The sequence below is a fragment of the Mirounga angustirostris genome, unplaced genomic scaffold (assembly GCF_029215605.1).
Source record: "Mirounga angustirostris isolate CCGP_5_RB_7025 unplaced genomic scaffold, mMirAng1.0.hap1 SCAF_11, whole genome shotgun sequence".
NCBI classification, from domain to species: domain Eukaryota; kingdom Metazoa; phylum Chordata; class Mammalia; order Carnivora; family Phocidae; genus Mirounga; species Mirounga angustirostris.
Window position 1 is genome coordinate 19,973,513 of NW_026991719.1, and position 21,252 is coordinate 19,994,764.

The 21,252-nt window shown below is 38.8% G+C and overlaps 1 protein-coding gene across 1 annotated transcript; it reads left to right on the forward strand.

Annotated features, from left to right (window-relative positions):
• Window positions 1-1,727: 1,727 nt before the first annotated feature.
• On the forward strand, window positions 1,728-20,709 carry EIF2S3 (eukaryotic translation initiation factor 2 subunit gamma). The gene is made up of 12 exons (XM_045876002.3): window positions 1,728-1,965; window positions 2,517-2,580; window positions 3,568-3,695; window positions 3,780-3,901; window positions 5,310-5,404; window positions 6,810-6,968; window positions 8,438-8,572; window positions 10,406-10,500; window positions 10,852-10,996; window positions 12,630-12,799; window positions 13,077-13,249; window positions 20,104-20,709. The coding sequence occupies exons 1-12, from the start codon at window positions 1,897-1,899 to the stop codon at window positions 20,165-20,167; spliced, it is 1,419 nt and encodes a 472-aa protein (XP_045731958.1). The 5' UTR covers window positions 1,728-1,896; the 3' UTR covers window positions 20,168-20,709.
• The last annotated feature ends 543 nt before the right edge of the window (window positions 20,710-21,252 follow it).

A 21,252-nucleotide genomic window follows, 5' to 3' on the forward strand; every position in this document is an offset into this window, starting at 1 on the left:
GAAAGCCTGCTTCTCCCTCTCCCTCTCCCACTCCCTCTGCTTGTGTTCCCTCTCTTGCTGTGTCTCTCTCTGTCAAATAAAGTTTTTTTAAAAAAATAAAGATTATACTTGTAATTGCCTATGAATTCCAGCTCTGTTACTTACAAGCTGTGGGATTGTGGGCATGTTATGTAATATTTTAGGGACTCAGTTTCCTCACCTGTAAAAATGGGAATTATACTATCTACCTCATCAGATTGTTGTGAGGAGTCAATAAAGTTAATACTTGTAAGTCAGTGCCAATATTTAACTATAATTTTTAATTAATAACATTATTTCTTGTGACATTTCTACTTTCAGTACACGTTTCTAACAATGAAGCATATTATGTTCTATTTATTATCAATGAATTTTACTTTACATTGAGATAAAATTCACATACCATTAGATTCACTCTTTTAAACTGTACAGTTTACTGGTTTTTAGAATATTCACAAAGTTGTGCAACCATTACTAGTTCAACGACATTTTTTTAAATTGAAGTATAGTTGAAAAAAATTTAAGTATAGTTGACATACAATATTACATTAGTTTCAGGTGTATGACATAATGATTCGACATTTCTACATTTTTATCACCTCAGTGGGTTTTCTGAATTGGTTTTCTGTGGGACCATACTATTTAGAATGTAAGATAAATTCTAAATTTATTAAGTTACAAATCTGTAAGTTAATAAATTCAAGAACTAAATGCCTCCATTCAAATAAAATTGTACAGTCTCTACCATCACTTAACCAATGAATGCCTTTATTGAAATAGAACTTCCTATGTTAGGTAAACTGTTGTAACCTAAAACTTATGTGATAGAAAACATATTCCTTTTAATCTTACTTCAGTATTCTATGAACACAGGTAATCTAAATTCTTATTCACCTCTTCTTATATTTTTTGCCGGCTAGAAAAGAACACCTGTTCGTGACAGAAAATTTGTAAAGTATAGAAATGCATGGGGAGAAACAAAAATTACTCGACTTCTTGTTGATACACCGTGAAAAAAAAGTTAGGAAATTCCCCGAAGTCTTTAAATTGTAAAACACCGATTTAGTGGTAATCTTTCCATTAAAGAAGTGAGTTTTCCTGTATGGGCTTAAAAAACAAAAAACAAACAAAAAAAAACGCCTCCGTGGGCGCGCTTACAACACCTAGCTTCCATCCTATGCTAACTCCATGCTGTGCAGTTCAGAGCCACTACGGACCGCCTCCCGGGCCCTAGAAACCTGTCTCTAAGAACAAGTTAGGGACTTTGCTCTTCCCATCCTGGGCCGCTGACCACTTCATCAAACCTCCGCGCGAGGGCGCCCTCCCCGCCGCCCGCCAGGTGACGCGCAGGGCCGTAAGAGCGGCCAGCGTGGCCGTCACAGCCGAGCCGCACCCCGAGCCGATCTCGCCTTATTAAATTACGGAAATCATAAGATGGACAGCCCCACCGTCTGTCCTCACACCCCCAGAGAACATTCCCAGCTTCCGGTAAGTCTTCCGGCCATCCCCACGGGAACCGGAAATGGCTTCTCCCTCGCCTGCGCGCCTGGCGGTTGCATCACCCGCCTAGCAAGGCGGGGGGGGGGGGGGGTCTTCTTTGGGGGCTGCCCTCAGCGTTGCCTGCACAAAAATCCGTCAGGTCTGCAACGAATGGATTCCGAAACTTTGCCTCCTGTTTTTTAGTGAGTTTTCCGGCAGGCACTGTGTAAACCCAAGCGGAGAGAAGTCCAAGCAGCGAGGACCCTGCTGCACGGGCCATCCTCCTTTCCCAGGCGTGGGCCCTAGTCGGCCGTCCCGCCTCCGCTCCCCCGCCCCACACAAGGGGACCTGCGTTCGGTTAGGCAGCAACTGGGGCGACTTCCTTCCTCTCGGAGCAAGATGGCGGGCGGTGAGGCTGGAGTGACTCTGGGGCAGCCGCATCTTTCTCGTCAGGATCTCGCCACCTTGGTAAGGTTTCGTTCTGCAAGGATGCGGAGTGAGCTCAGAAGTGGATGATCGAGCCTCCTGGGAGGCGCTGAGACGAGGCAGTGGCGGGCTGTCTGTCGGGAGCATGCGTTAGGAGGGAGAGTCCTGCCGCTGCCTGCACCTTGGCAAGTTCGCGAGCTGTGCATGGGGCTGTGAGGTTGTGGGACTTCAAGTCCCCGAAGGATTCGGCTGGAAAGTCATGACGTTAAATGTTACTAAGGCTTTTGCTTCTTAAGGTCTGGGAAGGGAGCGTCTACCTCGTCTTCAGTGCTAATGCTGTCAAGGTTGGGGGGGGGGGTCCTCGGGCTTTCACATCTCCCATAGCGAGTGGAGGTGTAGTCTTCTATAACGATGAAGGACTTTTAGGGCTTCCCAGTCATCAGAGTACAATATTGCTTTTGCAGGAGAAGTGCTTTAGAAGTAGAGGAGAGCTGTTACGTGGTGGCAAGCTGTGGGTAGCAAATGTAAAATCAAAGGAAAAGTTGTGATCTGTCTTACGTACAGCGATGTAAAATAAAAATGTTTCATTGCAGGATGTTACCAAGTTGACGCCACTTTCACACGAAGTTATCAGCAGACAAGCCACAATTAATATAGGTAAGATAAGAATAACTTGGTGACCTGACTTGCTTGATCTCGACAAGAAATTTTAACTTCTCCCTTTGTATGATTGCCTGAATTTTATGAGGACGCAGATGTTCAAGAAATAGACTTTGAGCCTGTGTGAGTAAAGCACCTGCCGGATTTTGTGGGAAGCATATATTGCTCAAGCCTAGCTCATGTCTAGGTGCAAAGAAAAGATACAGACATGAAAAATTTAGTAGCATAAGGCAAGATGTAGTCGTATGTAGCAGAAGAGGTGAAAATGTGGTGGTACTTGCCACACAGGGTTATTGCAGGGGCATAATTTTCACAAAAGTTTTATTTGGTATATAAGTGATTATTAAGAAAGTTTTTTTTTTTTTTCCCTCCTAATTGCCATCTAGAACTTTAGAGGAGAAGGTATGTTGACTGAGAGTCAAATTTAAATTTGATAGCCTGTACAAGTGGCACAATTAAATGTAGTTAAAAGTAAAGCTCTACTGTCAGGTTGTTAAGAAGTTATAAGGTATGTGCTAACCTTGATAGCATTACCATAATTAAACCTGGGTTGTTTTCCTGGATTCTTTTTGGTGGTGTCAGGACTCATACCTGTTTATGCTGGAAAGTTCCTTAGTATTTAGGATTTTATCTTCTGGGGTTTTTTTTGTTTTTTTTTTTTAGGATTTTATCTTCTTATTAAGTGTTTATTTTAAATGAAGGCAGTCTTTTATGTGATCAGAAACATAAGATGAATAGCTTTTCCTATACTGGAGTGTAGTTTTTGAACGACATCGTGATTACATGGAAAGTTCCATTCAGTCCTGTATCAGAATAAGGTTTTGTTAGGAAAGAATATGAAGAATGAAAAATTGAAGTCACTGTTGGTTTTATGTTGATATTTATAGTGAGTTTTAGCTTTGGGTTTTCTACTCCAGTGCTTTTTGAAATAGTGTTTGGTGTAACTGAACGTACATGAATTAATTTCTTATACTTTTTCTGTAGGTACAATTGGTCATGTAGCTCATGGAAAATCCACAGTTGTAAAAGCTATTTCTGGAGTTCACACTGTCAGGTTCAAAAATGAACTAGAAAGAAATATTACAATCAAGCTTGGGTATGCTAATGCTAAGGTGAGCTTGTACTGTGGAACTAGAAGTAACTTTGTTGAATGTGCAGATAACAAATTTGAATCTTTTTTTCATTGGAATTTTTAGATATATAAACTTGACGACCCAAGTTGTCCCCGGCCGGAATGTTATAGATCCTGTGGAAGTAGTACACCAGATGAGTTTCCTACAGACATTCCAGGGACCAAAGGGAATTTCAAATTAGTCAGGTGACCTCTTTCAAAAAACACTTTATAGTTCATATTCTATCGTCTTGTGATTGTGTTTTTGAAATATTTAACTGAGATTAAATTATTAAACTAATTGCTGAATATTTTTGTTGTCTATTTTTTAATGTTCTTGTTGTCTATAATGATAGTAATTTGAAAGGTCAAGTATTTCAACCTCAATTTAGATACTTCCATTCAAGTTCTCCAAAGGAAAGGTATCATGTAAGCAGATGGAATGGAGGGAAACACAGCTCGTTGGACTTAGGGGAAGCTTTTTGTCAGGCTTTCTACATTTCTTTTAAACAATGTTGTTTCTGTTTTTTAGATAGGGGATGCACAAAGCCATTCTTAATTACCTCTCTTCAGTACGTGGGCTTGTTACCCATCTAGTTTCTGAATGTGATTCATATCCTGGTTCTTTATCAGAGGATACAGACCTCTACTCCCTAGTGATGTTAATGCGGTTGGGGATGGCCCACAAGGAAATTTTACATTGAGGCAAGGCTGGGACTGGGGAGAGGCGAGTGAGGCCCTTGCCTTGGACCCAAAATGTAAAAAAAAAAAAAAAAAAAAACCCTCAGTGATCAGGATAAACAGTATTTCAAGGCAGTGCTTTTTGAAATTGATGCAAAAAAAATCCTAATAGAATATCATTTGTTTAAATAAAGACAACTCAAAATTACAGATTTTTCCCCCTCTTCAGTATTACTAATTTCTGGTTCGGTGTGGCATTATTAGTTACCTTTGATATTTTTCTCATTGTGAATTTTTTTGCATTAATTTTGTTTTTAAAAATCTTAAATTTAAATATTATTTATCTTGATTAGTGAGTTTTTTGGCACTCTCTTAAATTTTGCCCCTAAGGCAGATGTCTCACTCAGCCTCACCCTGGTTCTGGTCCTCATCAGAGATCAGCAAACTTTTTTTATAAGTGGCCAGATCATAAATATTTACAACTTTGCAGGCCATAGGTTCTCTGGGAAGAGGCTACTCATCTCTGCTCTTGTGTTATGAAAGCAGATGTAAATAATATGTGCTTGAGTGGGTATGGGCCAGATTTGGCCTAGGGGCCTTTTGCTAATCCCTGTTTCAGATCTTGACAGTGTGAGCATACACTCTTTAAAAATAGTGATTCTCAATAAGTAGCAGTTTGTCTAAAATAGTACTGCCATCTCTACTTCAAATTGGCAGTTCCAGCTTTTCAAGGTGCTGGAGGAATTTTTGGCAAATTATTTTTTCAGATGGCAGTGCCCATTCTGTTAACACTGTTTTAGCTTTCAAATCGATGACATTTCCAGTATGTATTTTCTACCATACTCTATACCATATTCATTTTGATTGGATTTGGGAATTTCTGTGTTGAAATATGGATTGATTTTAGTACTGATTGCTATTTCTTAATTGTTAGACATGTTTCCTTTGTTGACTGTCCTGGCCACGATATTTTGATGGCTACTATGCTAAACGGTGCAGCAGTGATGGATGCAGCTCTTCTGTTGATAGGTAAATATATCAGAATTGGTTTTGACAAATCAATGTGGAACAAATCCAAGATGGAATATTTAAAGGATTACCTAAGGGTGACACAAATGAGAGCTAACATGTCATCCAGGATGACATCCCTGCCTACCAGGTATCATAAAACACTAAGCAAGGTAGATGTGGGGCTGATATGAGAATTCTTAGGTTAATGTATCTTTTTAAATTAAAGTCAGTAGTGCGTTTTTCCCACCTGGATCACATGAGATGATTTATTATTTTAGTTTTAAATTTGTAAGTGTACATGTATTTTCATCCACTGCAACGTTGATGTATAGTGGTTTTATTTAGATGCAAATCTCATTCATAGTAAGTGCTGAAGTGTAGACCTAATTGGGGTTTTCAAAGCTAGGGTTGTGCTACCTTCCTTATGTGAGCTGTCAAGAGATTTCATTGCTATGAGACATTATTTTTATTTTTTTAAAGATTTTATTTGAGATTGAGAGACAGAGATCGAGCAAGAGCAGGGAAGAGAGGGAGAAGCAGCCTGAGCAGGGAGCCTGATGGTGGGCTCAATTCTAGGACCCTGGGATCATGACCTGAGCCGAAGGCAGACACTTAATCTATGGGACATAATTTTTTTAGAGGATGCCAAGTAGATAGAGTACAGGACAGCTCAATATCACTGCTTGGGGAAGGTGACTGTTGGAGTGCCCCCCCAAAAATGCCAATTTCTTTATGACAACACTGTTGGTTAACTGTGCATTTAGTGTTCTTATCTCCCTTTGTTAGGGAGTACCCTTTGGTAGTAGTTGAAATTCACAGACTGTAGTAAGCATTTTCCCTTAATTACTCTCTACCTCTCAGGAGCTTAACTGGGCCAAAACATCTCTAAGACTGGATAGAGCCAGAGGGCTATACCTTATACCTTAGCAAAGGCTAAGGGCAGACCCTGGGATGCCAAACTTGTTGATTCCAAGCTTCTTGCATAGCACCAGAGATAAAAGCCAAATGATCTGAAGGCTCCAGTGAACGCAGGCACAGAGGGTGAAACAGGGCAAAAGGTGGATGCTTGGCAGTGATATCCAGGACTCTTGCCTGGAGTAAGGCTAGGACATGCAAAAGTTTCCTTTAAGTTTGTTTTGGTAGTAAAATACACTTAAAATAATATTTACCATTATAATTATTTAAAGTGTACAACTCAATGACATTAAGTACATTCACAGTTCTGCAAGCATCACCAATTTCTAGTTCCAGAACATTTTCGTTGCCCCAGAAGGATACCCCATGCCCGTTAAGCAGTCACTCTATGCCATACCTTCCCCCCATCTCCTGGCAACCACTAATCTGCTTTCTGTCCCTATGAATTTGCGTATTCTGGATATTTCCAGTTAATTCTCATGCATCTTTTTTATTCCTCTTCATCTAGCTGGTAATGAGTCTTGTCCTCAGCCTCAGACTTCTGAACACCTGGCTGCTATAGAAATCATGAAACTGAAGCATATTTTGATTCTACAAAATAAAATTGATTTGGTAAAAGAAAGTCAGGCTAAAGAACAGTATGAACAGATCCTTGCGTTTGTACAAGGTAAGAAACCATAATTGCTAATAAATCTGTGAATCACTTTGAGAGGTATTTAATCCAGATACCGGATGTTAAATTTAAGTTTTACTATAATAGACTATCTGAAATAGATAAATTTATGCATCTTAAGACCTTATTTCTCTACCTACTACTTGTTAGTCACCGGATACAATTAGTGAAATCTGTTTGTGAATTTGATAAACTAAAGCACATACATCTTTTCATCCACATATATTTAAAATACTTTCTTAGTGAAGTATAGTTGACATACTGTTACATTAGTTTCAAGTGTACAACTCAGTGATTCGACAGTTCTGATAATTCTATACATTATGCAGTGTTACTGACAGTAAATGTAGTTACTGTCTTTTACCACACAAAGTTGTTAAAATATTAATGTATGTGTTCATTATGCTATACGTTTCATCCCGGTGACTTATTTTATAATTGGAAGTTTAAACTGAAGTATATTTTTGCTGGCTGAAAGTTAGAACTGAAGTTGTATTCTGGAAACTGTGAGTCGGTTTAGAAAAAAAAGTCCTCTTTAATGAACAAAAGATTTTTTGTTTTAAATTTAAGTCTTACACTACTCTTACCTAATACTTTGATCATTGGAAGTGACAGTGATATATTTAATCTTTATAGTGTTCGTTTCTCTGTTGCATAGGGTTTTTCATTTCAGGGAAGATATGATGCATGTTATTGTTGCAATTCTCTCTCAGCGTTGTTGGAAGGGTTGACTCCCATGAACCTAGTTCTGTCGTGATAAAAAAGAATAAGTCATTTTGATTAAAATCTAATTATGTTTGGTCCATTTCTTTGACCAACCTGTTTGACATATAATTAATAAGGAGCAAATATTTTATGAGCTAGTAGTCTTTGATTAGCAAAGAGTCTGTAATTTTATCTTGACATTTTTTGGGAGGTTAATTACACATTATTAGAAATCTTTAAACTAGTAAAGTGTTTTTTCCCAGGAGTGTATTTTATTCCTTTAGACAGTATTATCATTTTAGTATAGTAAATACATGTGTAAATATATTTTAACAGTTTTTTTCCATAAAGGGACTAGTGTTCATTTTCAGGAGTAAAACAAACAGAATACTGCCACCTTTCTAAACAGAATTATCACTTTGCATTTGTTTGTTGCTGGCATTTATGTGAGGATGTTTAGGCATCTATTTTAGTTTTTTTTTTTTTTTAAGATTTATTTATTTAGAGAAGGGGGGCAGAAGAAGAGGGAGAGGGAGAATCTTAAGCAGACTCCCTGCTGAGCACAGATCCTGCCATGGGGCTCAATCCTATGACTCCAAGATCATGACCTGAGCTGAACCAAGATCAGGAGGCTCAACTGACTGAGCCACCAAGGCGCCCCTAGGCATCTATTTTAGTAATCTTAACCTTTTCCTGTAACATAGAAAGATCAAGTTCTGTAAAACTAAAGAATCTTAATCTTTCTGAATTTTATATAGGTACAGTAGCAGAAGGAGCTCCTATTATTCCAATTTCTGCTCAGCTGAAATACAATATTGAAGTTGTTTGTGAGTACATAGTGAAGAAAATTCCAGTACCCCCAAGAGACTTTACTTCAGAACCCCGACTTATTGGTAAGTGATAATATTTGTCTTTAACTCTTAATTTGATCTTTTTGACATTGGTGAGTCCTCTTTTTTTTTTTTTTTTTTTTAAGATTTTATTTGTCAGAGAGAGAGAGAGCACAAGCGGGGGGGGAACGGCAGGCAGAGGGAGAAGCAGGCTCCCCGCTGAGCAAGGAGCCCAATGTGGGACTCAATCCCAGGACCCTGGGATCATGACCTGAGCCGAAGGCAGACACTTAACCGACTGAGCCACCCAGGCATCCTGTGATTCCTCTTGAAGGGTGTTTATTAATACTTCTCTTTCTGCAGAGATAATAACAATCTCCATAAAAATTTTTTTTGATTCTGGGATTGTATTGGCAGTGCTAGATTGCATTACTGGTAGAGGGACAGAGTCCCCACACAGAAGGAACTTTTAACCTTTTTGTGGTCTGTATATGGCATGTCATGTGATCAAGATGGAGTTGTACAGTATTCTCCATGGAATTAAAATGTTTTAGTCAGGAACAGGATATTAGAACTTTCGTACAAATGTTTTCATTGTAACATTAATGAAGATTTTCATGTCCTTTTCACTTTTATTTAAGTTCATAGGACCAATATTGGTACTGTGCTAAGCTTGTGGTTCCTACACAGAGATGTAGGAGTCTTTTTTTTTTTTTTTTAAGATTTTATTTATTTATTTGAGAGAGAGAATGAGATAGAGAGAGCATGAGAGGGGGGAGGGGCAGAGGGAGAAGCAGACTCCCCGCTGAGCAGGGAGCCTGATGCGGGACTCGATCCCAGGACTCCGGGATCATGACCTGAGCCGAAGGCAGTCGCTTAACCAACTGAGCCACCCAGGCGCCCTGTAGGAGTCTTTTTAAAACAGACATTTGAACCTCTCTGGGCCTGCACCTGGTGCCCCCCTTTATATTGTGGGAAGTGTTCTCTTGGGTGATTGTGATGCGTATCCTTGTTAAGGGTCACTGCTCTCAGGACCTAAGTTCAGTTCATGCATTTCTAAAGTTGTTTTGTAGTTTTTAAAACTAAATTTTAATTTAAGAAGTTATACAGAGGTAGATAAAGAAAGAAAAGTCCATAGTCTCCCTGCCTTTCGCTTCTAGACCCTTAGCCCAGAAGTAACCAAAGTTAATGGTGTGTGTTATTCTCACACCTTCCTCTTTATTCACCTCATTATGTATAAACATGTACGTGTTTCCTGTTTTAGTTTTACTTTATGGAAATGGGATCATAGTCTGTGTTATTTTTGTCTAGTTTTGTGTGTGTTTTAAATAGTATATGTGGGTTATCCTTTTAAGTCATTACATTATCGGTCAAACATTCTTTTTTAGGGGTACCTGGGTGGCGAAGTTGGTTAGGTGTCTAAACTCTTGGTTTCAGCTCAGGTTGTGATCTCAGGGTCATGGGATCGAGGCCCATGTTGGGTTCCACGCTCAGTGCAGAGTCTGCTTAAGTTTCTCTCTCCCTCTCCCTCCGCTCATCCCCCCAGCATGCTTGTACGTTCTCTCCTAAATAAATAAATAAATAAATAAATAAATAAATAAATCTTTAAAAAAAAACAAAACTCAAAACATTCTTTAATACCTGCTGATATTCCATAGTATGGATGTACCATAATATGCCCCCTATCAGTTAACTTTTAATTTATTTCCACTATTTTCATCATAAGTAAGCCTGCAATAATCGTAGGAGTACTGATAGTGGATTCTGTTACAAAGTCGCCCCTGTGTGTACAAATATTATGTGGTTACTATCTTAGAAAAGTTATCTTAGTAAAGAATATTTCCTTTAAAGTTAAAATGAGCAGAATTAGCTTTAATTTGTTTTGTTTTCTTTTAGTTATTAGGTCCTTTGATGTCAACAAACCTGGCTGTGAAGTTGATGACCTTAAGGGTGGTGTAGCTGGTGGTAGTATTCTAAAAGGAGTATTAAAGGTGAACTGGATTTTTATTGCTGTGTTTTTATTTTATTTTTCCATTGTCTTAATCATAAGGTGAATAGTATGGACACTCCAAATTGAAAGTAAAATTTTTTTTCTTTTTGAGTATGGAGCACGTTTTATATGGAGATAAGCTTGTGTGGTAGGTAGTTAGCAACAGTTGGATGGCTGTTTCTGGTTTTGAAGCTCACTTCCACTTTTTTTTTTTTTTTTTTAGTAATAGTCCTCGACATAGAGAAATAATTGCCTTTTCAGTTTTGGTGTCTTCCTGTTAGGACTTTTGATATGTAAGTGATAATGGTGTCATCCCACAGTAATTCTAATTACTAACTTAATATGTTTACAGGTGGGCCAGGAGATAGAAGTCAGACCTGGTATTGTTTCCAAAGATAGTGAAGGAAAACTCATGTGTAAACCAATCTTTTCCAAAATCGTGTCGCTTTTTGCAGAACATAATGATCTTCAGTATGCTGCTCCAGGAGGTCTTATCGGTAAGGATTTTTCTCTCATCCCTACATTTTTATTATTTATATTTATTTATTTACTTTTAAAGATTTTATTTATTTATTTGACAGAGAGAGGTACAGCAAGAGAGGGAACACAAGCAGGAGGAGTGGGAGAGGGAGAAGCAGGCCTCCCGCAGAGCAGGGAGCCCGATGTGGGGCTCGATCCCAGGACCCTGGGATCATGACCTGAGCCGAAGGCAGACGCTTAATGACTGAGCCACCTAGGTGCCCCTCATCCCTACATTTTTAATTTGTGGTATTTTTCATAGGAAAAGGATTACCCAAAAAGATAATATTGTAGATTTTTAATTGGGTATTTTATTTGTTTATTTTTAATTATTTATTTATTTTTTTGCCAGAGAGGGACAGTGAGAGAGGGAACACAAGCAGGGGGAGTGGGAGAGGGAGAAGCCGACCTCCCGTGGAGCAGGCAGCCCGATGCGGGGCTTGATCCCAGGACCCTGGGATCATGACCTGAGCCGAAGGCAGACGCTTAACGACTGAGCCACTCAGGCACCCCCTAATTGGGTATTTTAAATAATTGATTGGAGTGGGAAACATTCGTGTGGTTAAGCTGTTGGTTTTGGTTCATAAAATAGTTTCATGTGTTTGTAAGAGTTATTTCTAAGGATAAAGAAGAATACATTTTGGTTTAGTATATGAAGTAACTCTTTTTAGCAGTAATAAAATAAGTTTTATGATCCAGCATTTAAAATGATCAAGTATACTTTTTTGTCTACACAATTTTGGTGGTAGAAAGTGGTTGTTTTTTTGTGTGTTTTGCAAATGGAAAGTTACCCACAAATGTCAATTGAATCCTGTCAGATCATGTTTACTCTGAGGTGGGAATAAAAAAATAACTTCGATTGTGTAGCAATTACTGAGATGATTTTATGGATTTTTCTAGTTCCTTACAACTTAGTTTCTTACCAGATACCCAGAAAAAGACAAGATTCAAAGAGAATTAGATATGTTGTTCCTTTGGATTAAAGAAGAAATTGTTGGATAAAGAAGTTTGTCTTTTGGTTCTCTGGTTTTTGGGTATATAATTCAGTTTTCTATCCTGTAATTAAGAGTTTACTGTATATAATTTTATGATAATGCTCATGTAGCAACCACCCAGCTTGAACAGTTATCAGTACTTTACCAGTCTTGCTTCATCTTTATGTCTCCTTCTCTCTCCTCATACGCGGCTAAAATATTTTAAGGTGGGTCCCAGGAATCATATGTGAAGTCCTGATGTTATTTTTTTATCAGCCTTCCAGGGGAGAAATGGCAGGCAAATATTCTAAAAATTACTCATTATGAATTTTTATCTTTTCAACCTTTATTAAGTATATTCAGACCATTTTTGAGTTAGACTGTCATTTCTGTCCTTTGTTTAGAATTTAAATCAAGAGACTGTTCTCAAATGCCCAACTAATCCATGGGTTTTTGTTTCTATTTCTTCAGGTAAGACAGGTATTTTGTCATGCCTGTGTAGCTATTACATGAGTATGAGAATATAAATGTGTATTAAAATGTATAGGTATACGTTGTACTTGTTTGACTAAGTTTTGGGTAAACCGCTTTATAGAAAATAAAAAGTTGGGCTTTATATGTCTTGTTTTTATATCAGGAGTGGGAACAAAAATTGACCCCACTTTGTGCCGGGCTGACAGAATGGTGGGACAGGTACTTGGTGCAGTTGGAGCTTTACCGGAGATCTTCACAGAATTGGAAATCTCCTATTTCCTACTTAGACGGCTGCTAGGTGTACGCACTGAAGGAGACAAGAAAGCAGCAAAGGTAAGTGCTCTCTGTAATTCCTGTTTCAGAAAAGTGGCAGTGATGTTAGGACCAGTTTTGAGGTTCATTCTTTTATAGTTAATGTGGGATTAAGATAAAGAAAAGGTGAGTAAATTTGGCTTTCTACTTTCAGGAAGTTGAAAAGTCTCATACTAGGTTAGCAGAGATGGAAAATTGCTGGTGTCTATTGTTGGCAAGGATGTAGGAAAATAAGCAGTCATTTTTGGAAAGCATTTTCTTGATTTGGGGTTTATCTTTCCTCGATTTATTTTCCTAGGTGCAAAAGCTCTCTAAGAATGAAGTGCTCATGGTGAACATAGGATCCCTGTCAACAGGAGGAAGAGTTAGCGCAGTCAAGGCCGATTTGGGCAAAATCGTTTTGACTAATCCTGTGTGCACAGAAGTAGGAGAAAAAATTGCCCTTAGCCGAAGAGTTGAGAAACACTGGCGGTAAGTTTACAAGCCTTTGTCACTATCTAATAAAAAAGACACAGTCAGTTCCCTTAAGTTCTTGGTAGTGTGCATGCACACTTTACCTTAAACACAGCAGTTCTTTAGGTCAGCTGTTTATTTGGATGACTTTGAATCTGTATTTCTAGCCCCTGATTTGTGATACACACAACCTATGAAAAAACCAGTGAATTTAGGTTCAGTATTTCTCTTTGGATTTTTAAAACTTTATATTTGGAAATAATTTCAAACTTAACAAGAAAATTGCAAGAATTGCACACAACTCCTGTTCCCTTTTCCCAGATACACAATTTATTTTTGTGTGTGTGTGTGTATTCTTCTCTATGTATAAACTTTTTTCTCAACTGTTTGAGGAGTGGGTTGTGTATATCATACCTCTTGATCTCTTAACACATTGGTATATATTTCCTAAAAACAAAGACATTATCTTAATTAACCACTACAAGAAGTTAACATCAATAAATTACTGAAACCTACAGTTGATAATCCAGTTATACAGCTTGTCCCAATAATGTTCTCTAGTCCCTCTGGTCTAGGCTCACTCACTGCATTTAGTTGTCATATGTCTCTTTGATCTCTAATTGGGTACTTCATCAATTTTTTTTTGTCTTACTTGACATTGACTATTTTGAAGAATACATTTTTATTCTTCCTCAATTTGAGTTTATCTGATACTTCCTAAGATTAGATTCAGGTTATGTATTCTTGGCTGGAATACTCATATAGGTAGTGATGTCTCCTCAGGAAATCACAGCCAGAGGCACATGAGATCTGATTGCTCCTCCTTGTGAAGATTAATTTTGATTATGCAGTTGAAGTGTTGTCCAGTTTTTCTACTATATACTCTTTATACCTGTGCCCCTACTAAGCATTTTGTGGGAAGACTCATTGAGACTAGGTGAATAGCTAACTCCTCATCAAATCTCACCCCCCTGGATTTAGCATCCACTGATAATTTTTTTTTTTTTAAAGATTTTATTTATTTATTTGAGAGAGAGAGAATGAGAGACAGAGAGCATGAGAGGGAAGAGGGCAGAGGGAGAAGCAGACCCCCTGCCGAGCAGGGAGCCCGATGTGGGACTCGATCCCGGGACTCCAGGATCATGACCTGAGCCGAAGGCAGTCGCTTAACCAACTGAGCCACCCAGGCGCCCTCCACTGATAATTCTTGTCTGAATTGAACTTGATTATATGATTACAAAATGACACCCCTCCCCCAACCCACCACTTCTCATTTATTATTTTTTCTTCCCTATTGTTTACTTAACTGGTTATAATATAGACTCATGGAATTCTATTTTATTTCAATAGGTTATGATTCATTACTGTCCTTATTTATTTTAATGCCCAAATTGTTCAGGATTTGTCTAGTAGAGATCCTTCAGGCTGGCTTCTGTGTCCTTTTGACATGTCCCCATCATTTTTTTTAATTTACTTTTTTTTTTTTAAGATTTTATTTTTATATTTGACAGAGAGAGAGATTGCGAGAGCAGGAACACAAGCAGGGGGAGTGGGAGAGGGAGAAGCAGGCTTCCCACCGAGCAGGGAGACCGATGTGGGGCTTGATCCCAGGACCCTGGGATCATGACCTGAGCTGAAGGCAGACACTTAACAACTGAGCCACCCAGGCGCCCCTCATTTTTTTTTTTAACAGTTCCTTAGTTTCTGGCACAAGATATTCCAAACTCATCTTATACCTCCCCTGCTCCAGTTTTAAAATTGGCCATTTCTCCAAGGAAGCCTGGTTTCTTTTAGTGGGGAATGATATTTAGAAATGAAGATCTGGGTGCTAGATGTGCTCATTATTCCTAGGGTGCTATTCTTTCTTTCTTTTTTTTTTTTTTATTAAAGACTTTATTTATTTATTTGACAGAGAAAGACACAGCGAGAGAGGGAACACAAACGGGGAGTGGGAGAGGGAGAAGCAGACTCCCTGCCGAGCAGGGAGCCTGATGCGGGACTCGATCCAGGGACTCCAGGATCATGACCTGAGCCGAAGGCAGTCGCTTACCAACTGAGCCACCCAGGCGCCTGGTGCTATTCCTTCTATGTCCTTTGAGTGGATAAGCAAGGAGACACTTCTTTGACTTCTGACTGTTTGCTCTTAGTTACCTAGTTAGTTACTGAATCTACCCTTTCCTTTCTATTCTATGTGGCCTCATTATGCCCCTTACTGCCATCATTTCATACTTAAAGGTTACTGCAAAAGATGGGGTGCCTGGGTGGCTCAGTCAGTTGAACGGCTGCCTTCGGCTCAGGTCATGATCCCAGGGTCCTGGGATCAGGTCCCACATCGGGCTTCCTGCTCAACGGGGAGCCTGCTTCTCTCCCTGCTTGTGCGTGCTCGCTCTCTCTCTCTCTCTCTGACAAAAGTTACTGCAAAAGATTCCTAATTTGCCTCTTCCTTTGTTAGTTAAGAGCTCAAAATTAATCTTCCTAAAACATTTTTATTATGCTGTGTTCATTAATTTCCAGTAGTTTGCACTACTTTATGATATTCTGGACCTTTCTAAATTACACTGTTCTGGGTCCTCATTGTTGTCATAATTATTCAGATCACCTTTGGCGCTCTGTTTTTTGCTGACTACTTCCCATATTAAGGTTTCCCTGATACTGTGCCCCATGAAGGTCTCTCATCACTTACTGTTCAGAAGATTGATCTGAATTATTACTTTATAATTTAGAGAGAGTTAAACTTCTAGTTGAATTTTAAGTAAATAATCCTGCTTTGTGGTGATTTATGTCATTTGATTTTACTCTTTGGTGTGATTATACCATTTGCTATTATAGACACACTGATTCCCAGGGTATTTTAAAATAGGCTTAAATAATAAACTTTCAGAAACTCTCAACAGGGAATGTATTATTCTCACTTAGTTAGAATGGTACATTTCCTAGATCAGAACAGATTTTAAAATAAAAGGATTTTTTTGTGTGTCTGCCCACTAATACTATAAGAGGATTCTATCCACATGAAACTAGATTTTGCTTAAAAATTAGCAAGACTCCACCAGAAAACTGTTACTACTACTAATAAGTGGATTCAAGAAAGTTGTGGGATACAAAATTAATATATAAAAATCTGTTGTAGTTCTATATACTAACAACAGAATAGCAGAAAGAGAAATTAAGAAAATGATTCTATTTGTGGTTGCTCCAAAAAGAAAAAAAGAATTAAAAAAAAAACAACCTAGGAATAAATCTAAGGAGGTGAAAGACCTATACTCTGAAAACTAAGACTTTGGTGAAAGAAATTGAAGACCACACAAACAAATGGAAAGATATACTATGCTTATGGATTAGAAGAATTAATATTGTTGAAATGGTGTTACTGTCCAAAGCAATCTACAGATTCAGTGCAATTCCTATCAAAATTCCATAGCATTTTTCGTAGAATTAGAATAAATAATCCTAAAATTTGTGTAGAACCACAAAACATCCCAAATAGCCAGAACAATCTTGAGAAAAAAGTACAAAGCTGGAGATATCACAGTCCCGGATTTCAAGCTATCTTACAAACCTGTAGTAATCAAAACAGTATGGTACTGACACAAAAAAACAGACAAATAGATCCATGGAACAGAATAGCCAAGAAGAAAACCCATGCTTGTGTGGTCAGTTAATCTATGACAGAGGAGGCAAGAATATACAGTGGGGAAAAGAGTCTTTTCAAAAAATGGTGCTCGGAAAACTGGACAGCTACACACAAAAGAGTGAAACTGGACCACCTTTTTTTTTTTTTAAGATTTTATTTTTTTATTTGAAACACAGAGCATGTGCACAAGCATGGGGGGTGGGGGGGCAGTGGGAGAAGGAAAAGCAGACTCCCCGCTGAGCAGGGAGTCCGACTTGGGGCTTTATCCCAGGACCCTGAGTTCATGACCTGAGCTGAAGGCAGACACTTAACTGACTGAGCCGCATAGGCGCCCCAAAACTGGACCACTTTTTACACCATACCCCAAAATAAATTCAGGACCTAAATGTGAGACCCAAAACCATACAGTTCTTTTTTTTTTTTTTTTTTAAGATTTTATTTATTTGACAGAGAGACACAGCGAGAGAGGGAACACAAGCAGGGGGGGTGGGAGAGGGAGAAGCAGGCTTCCCACGGAGCAGGGAGCCCGGTACGGGGCTCGATCCCAGGACCCTGGGATCATGACCTGAGCCGAAGACAGACGCTTAATGACTGAGCCACCCAGGGGCCCCCCAAAACCATAAAATTCTTAAAAGAAAACAAACAGTAATCTTTGACATCAGCTTTAGCAGCATATTTATGGATATGTCTCCTCAAGCAAGGGAAACAAAAGCAAAAATAAACTATTGGGACTACACCAAAATATAAAGTTTTTGCACAGCAAAGAAACCATCAACAAAATGAAAAGACATTCTACTGAATGGGAAAAGGTACTTGTAAATGATGTATCCGGTAAGGGTTTAATATCCAAAATATATAAAGAACTTCCACAGCTCCCCGCCAAATAAGCCAAACAATTCAGTTTTTAAAAGGGCAGTGCACCTTAATAGACATTTTTCCAAAGACATACAGATGACCAACAAACACATGAAAAAATGCTTAGTATCATTAATAGTCGGGGAAATACAAATCAAAACCACAATGAGATATACACCACTCCTGAATGGCTAGTGTCAAAAGGACAAGAAAAAGGGGCATCTGGGTGACTCGGTTGGATGTCCGACTCTTGATTTCAGCTCCGGTCATGATCTCAGGGTCGTGAGATTGAGCCTCATGTTGGGCTCCACTCTAGCGGGGGGTCTGCTTGAGATTCTCTTTTTCTCAAATAAATAAATAAATCTTTAAAAAAAAACACCCAAAAATCAAGAAATAACAAGTGTTGGTGAGGATGTGAAGGAAAGGGAACCCTCATACACTGTTCGTGGGAATATAAATTGGTGAGACTATTATGGAAAACATTATGGAAGTTCCTCAAAAACCTAAAATGAAAATACCATATGATTGGGACGCCTGGGTGGCTCAGTCGGTTAAGCGTCTGCCTTCGGCTCAGGTCATGATCCCAGGGTCCTGGGATCGAGTCCCGCATCGGGCTCCCTGCTCCGCGGGGAGCCTGCTTCTCCCTCTGCCTCTGTCTCTCTCTCTGTCTCTTATGAATAAATAAAAGAAAATACCATATGATTTGGTAATTCTACTACTGGGTATTTACCCAAAGAAAACAACACTAATTTGAAAAGATACATGCGTGTATGTATCTATGTTTATCGCAGTGTTATAATAGCCAAGTGTCCATCCGTAGATGAGTGGATGAAGTAGATATGGTATATATACACAATGAAATATTACTCAGCCATAAAAAAATAAAGTCTTGACGTTTGTGACAACATGGATGGATCTAGAGGGTATTATGCTAAGTGAAGTAAGTTGGAGAAAGACAAATACTATATGATTTCAGTCATCGGTGGAATCTAAAAAACAGGCTTGTAAATATAGAGGACAAGGGACGCCTGGGTGGCTCAGTCAGTTAAGCGGCTGCCTTCGGCCCGGGTTGTGATCCCAGGGTCCTGGGATCGAGTCCCGCATTGGGCTCCTTGCTCAGCGGGGAGCCTGCTTCTCCCTCTCTCCCTCTGCTTGTGCTCTCTCTGTCAAATAAATAAAATCTTTTAAAAATATATGTAGAGAGAGGACAAACTAGTGGTTTCTGGTGGGGGGGATGAGGTGGGTAGGGGGACGAGTGCAATAGGTGAAAGGGATTAAGGCTTCCAGTTATAAAATAAGTCCTAGAAATGAAAAGTGCATGTTAGGGAGCATAGTCAATAATATTGTAACGTATGGTGCCAGATGGTGAGTACACTTATAATAAGCATTGAATAATATGTAGAATTGTCAAATCACTATGTTGTACACCTGAAACCAATATAATATTGTATGTCAATTTTACTTCAATAATAAATTGAAATAAAAAATAGTCAAATTTTTAAAAATTAGCAAGTATGTTAAAATTATTAAATGAGAGCCTCTGAATGATCTTTACATTCCCTACGATTGTAGTTTTACCCCGTATTTAGATGGGTTTTCTTGAAGCTGTTGTTGAGGTAGCAATCCAGCCTGGTCATTAATTAGAGCAAACAGTGAAAGAGGGAGCAGAGGTCCCTCTGCTATTCAGAGTATCTGCTAATAGACTATACGTTCTTTTAGTTCGTCTCTTAATTTTCTTTACCAGCCAAGGTCATGCTAAATCCTTTGTGATCTGTTGAGTGCTGTGAATGGTAAAAAAGCATTTTTCAAGGAGAAAAGGATAGAAAATGAGATTTTTTAGAAAATCAGACTGTGGGGCGCCTGGGTGGCTCAGTTGGTTAAGCGACTGCCTTCGGCTCATGTCATGATCCTGGAGTCCCGGGATCGAGTCCCGCGTCGGGCTCCTTGCTCAGCGAGGAGTCTGCTTCTCCCTCTGACCCTCCCCACCTCATGCTTTCTCTCTCTCTCAAATAAATAAATAAAATCTTAAAAAAAAAAAAAAAAAAGAAAATCAGACTGTGGTAGATTGTGTATCAGCATGATTCCTTATTTGGACTGGAAGACTGGTGGTTCTGGAGGGGTGAGTATATTTCAATAGAGTGAAGACAAGCACATTTGTAGCAGCAACTTTTTGTTTGCTTTTTTGGTCATTCATTCTGGCTAGGGCCCATCTTTGCGGGTGTGAGGATCTAAGAAAGCGTGAGCTTTCTTAGTGGAGGAGCAGGTTTTGGGAACATTCAGATTTAGCAGATAAGCAAGTAAAACCAGTTATGTCATATGATTGTGTGGTAATGATAATGAAATAGGTGTAAAATTCATAGTTTTTAAAATTTTCTTTTTGCAGTTTAATTGGTTGGGGTCAAATAAGAAGAGGAGTGACAATCAAGCCAACAGTAGATGATGACTGAAGAATTCCAGTGAAATCATACATTTGGATGGAGTCGGAATTTCTCTTTACAACCTGGGGGTATATTTTCAAAGCAGTACTGGGAAATTAATTTCACAGCTCATTACCTTAGTGGTAGCTGTAAGGTTATTCTCATTTCTTGGTGATGAAAATTTAACCTCTAGTGCTAAAGTAGGGTCTACAATAAATGTAAAAATTGGCATAATGTCGGATTGAATCTACATTTTAGCAGAAATTAATCATTCCCAAATAATGTCTAATTTATACATTAGTGCAGGTTTGAAATGAAACTCCTTGCTACAACCAGCCTTTTCTGTAGCACACATACCAACAAACCTGTTTCAAATAAAGGTTTTCTTCTTACTTTGCATGATTCATCTTTGAGTGGTTCCAGGCTTGAAGGACTATTGTACCAGTAAAATCTTGAAGACTCAAGTTCTTAAAAACCAGCTTTCCTTTGCTCCATGTTTTATGTTGCTTTATCTTTGAAATTATGAGTGAAAAGGAAATTAATAAAAATTGTCCTTTAGGGCATGGACACACCTTTTTGTCCCCTTCCTCTTTTCCTGAACTGAAACACAGGAAACTAGAGCCAGAAGTTCTCACCTCCCTGTGGTGCCCTGCAATTGTTTCTGCATTGGTTTATACCTGAAACCTGATAGCCTTCCGCCATTGGAAAACACTGTTAAGCCAGATGATTCTAGATAAGTAACATAGATCTTTCTAGGCTTTACTTTATATTTTTTCTTAACTGCTTAATTGATATGGTTATAATGTAGATTCTAATATTAGTAACCTTTGGACCTTTCAAGAGGTCAGTGATGTTAGAAAGCAAAGGGTGAGCCTTTTGATTTTTAACTTACTCAGCATTTTCTTATATTTTTCCTGTGCTCTGCTTTATTTTTTATTTTTTTAAAGATTTTATTCGAGAGAGAGCACAAGTAGGGTGGAGGGGCAGAGGCAGAGGGAGAACCAGACTCCACTGAGCGGGGAGCCTGACGCGGGGCTCGATCCCAGGACTCTGAGGTCATGACCCGAGCTGAAGGCAGATGCTTAACCGGCTGAGCCACCCAGGAGCCCCTGCTT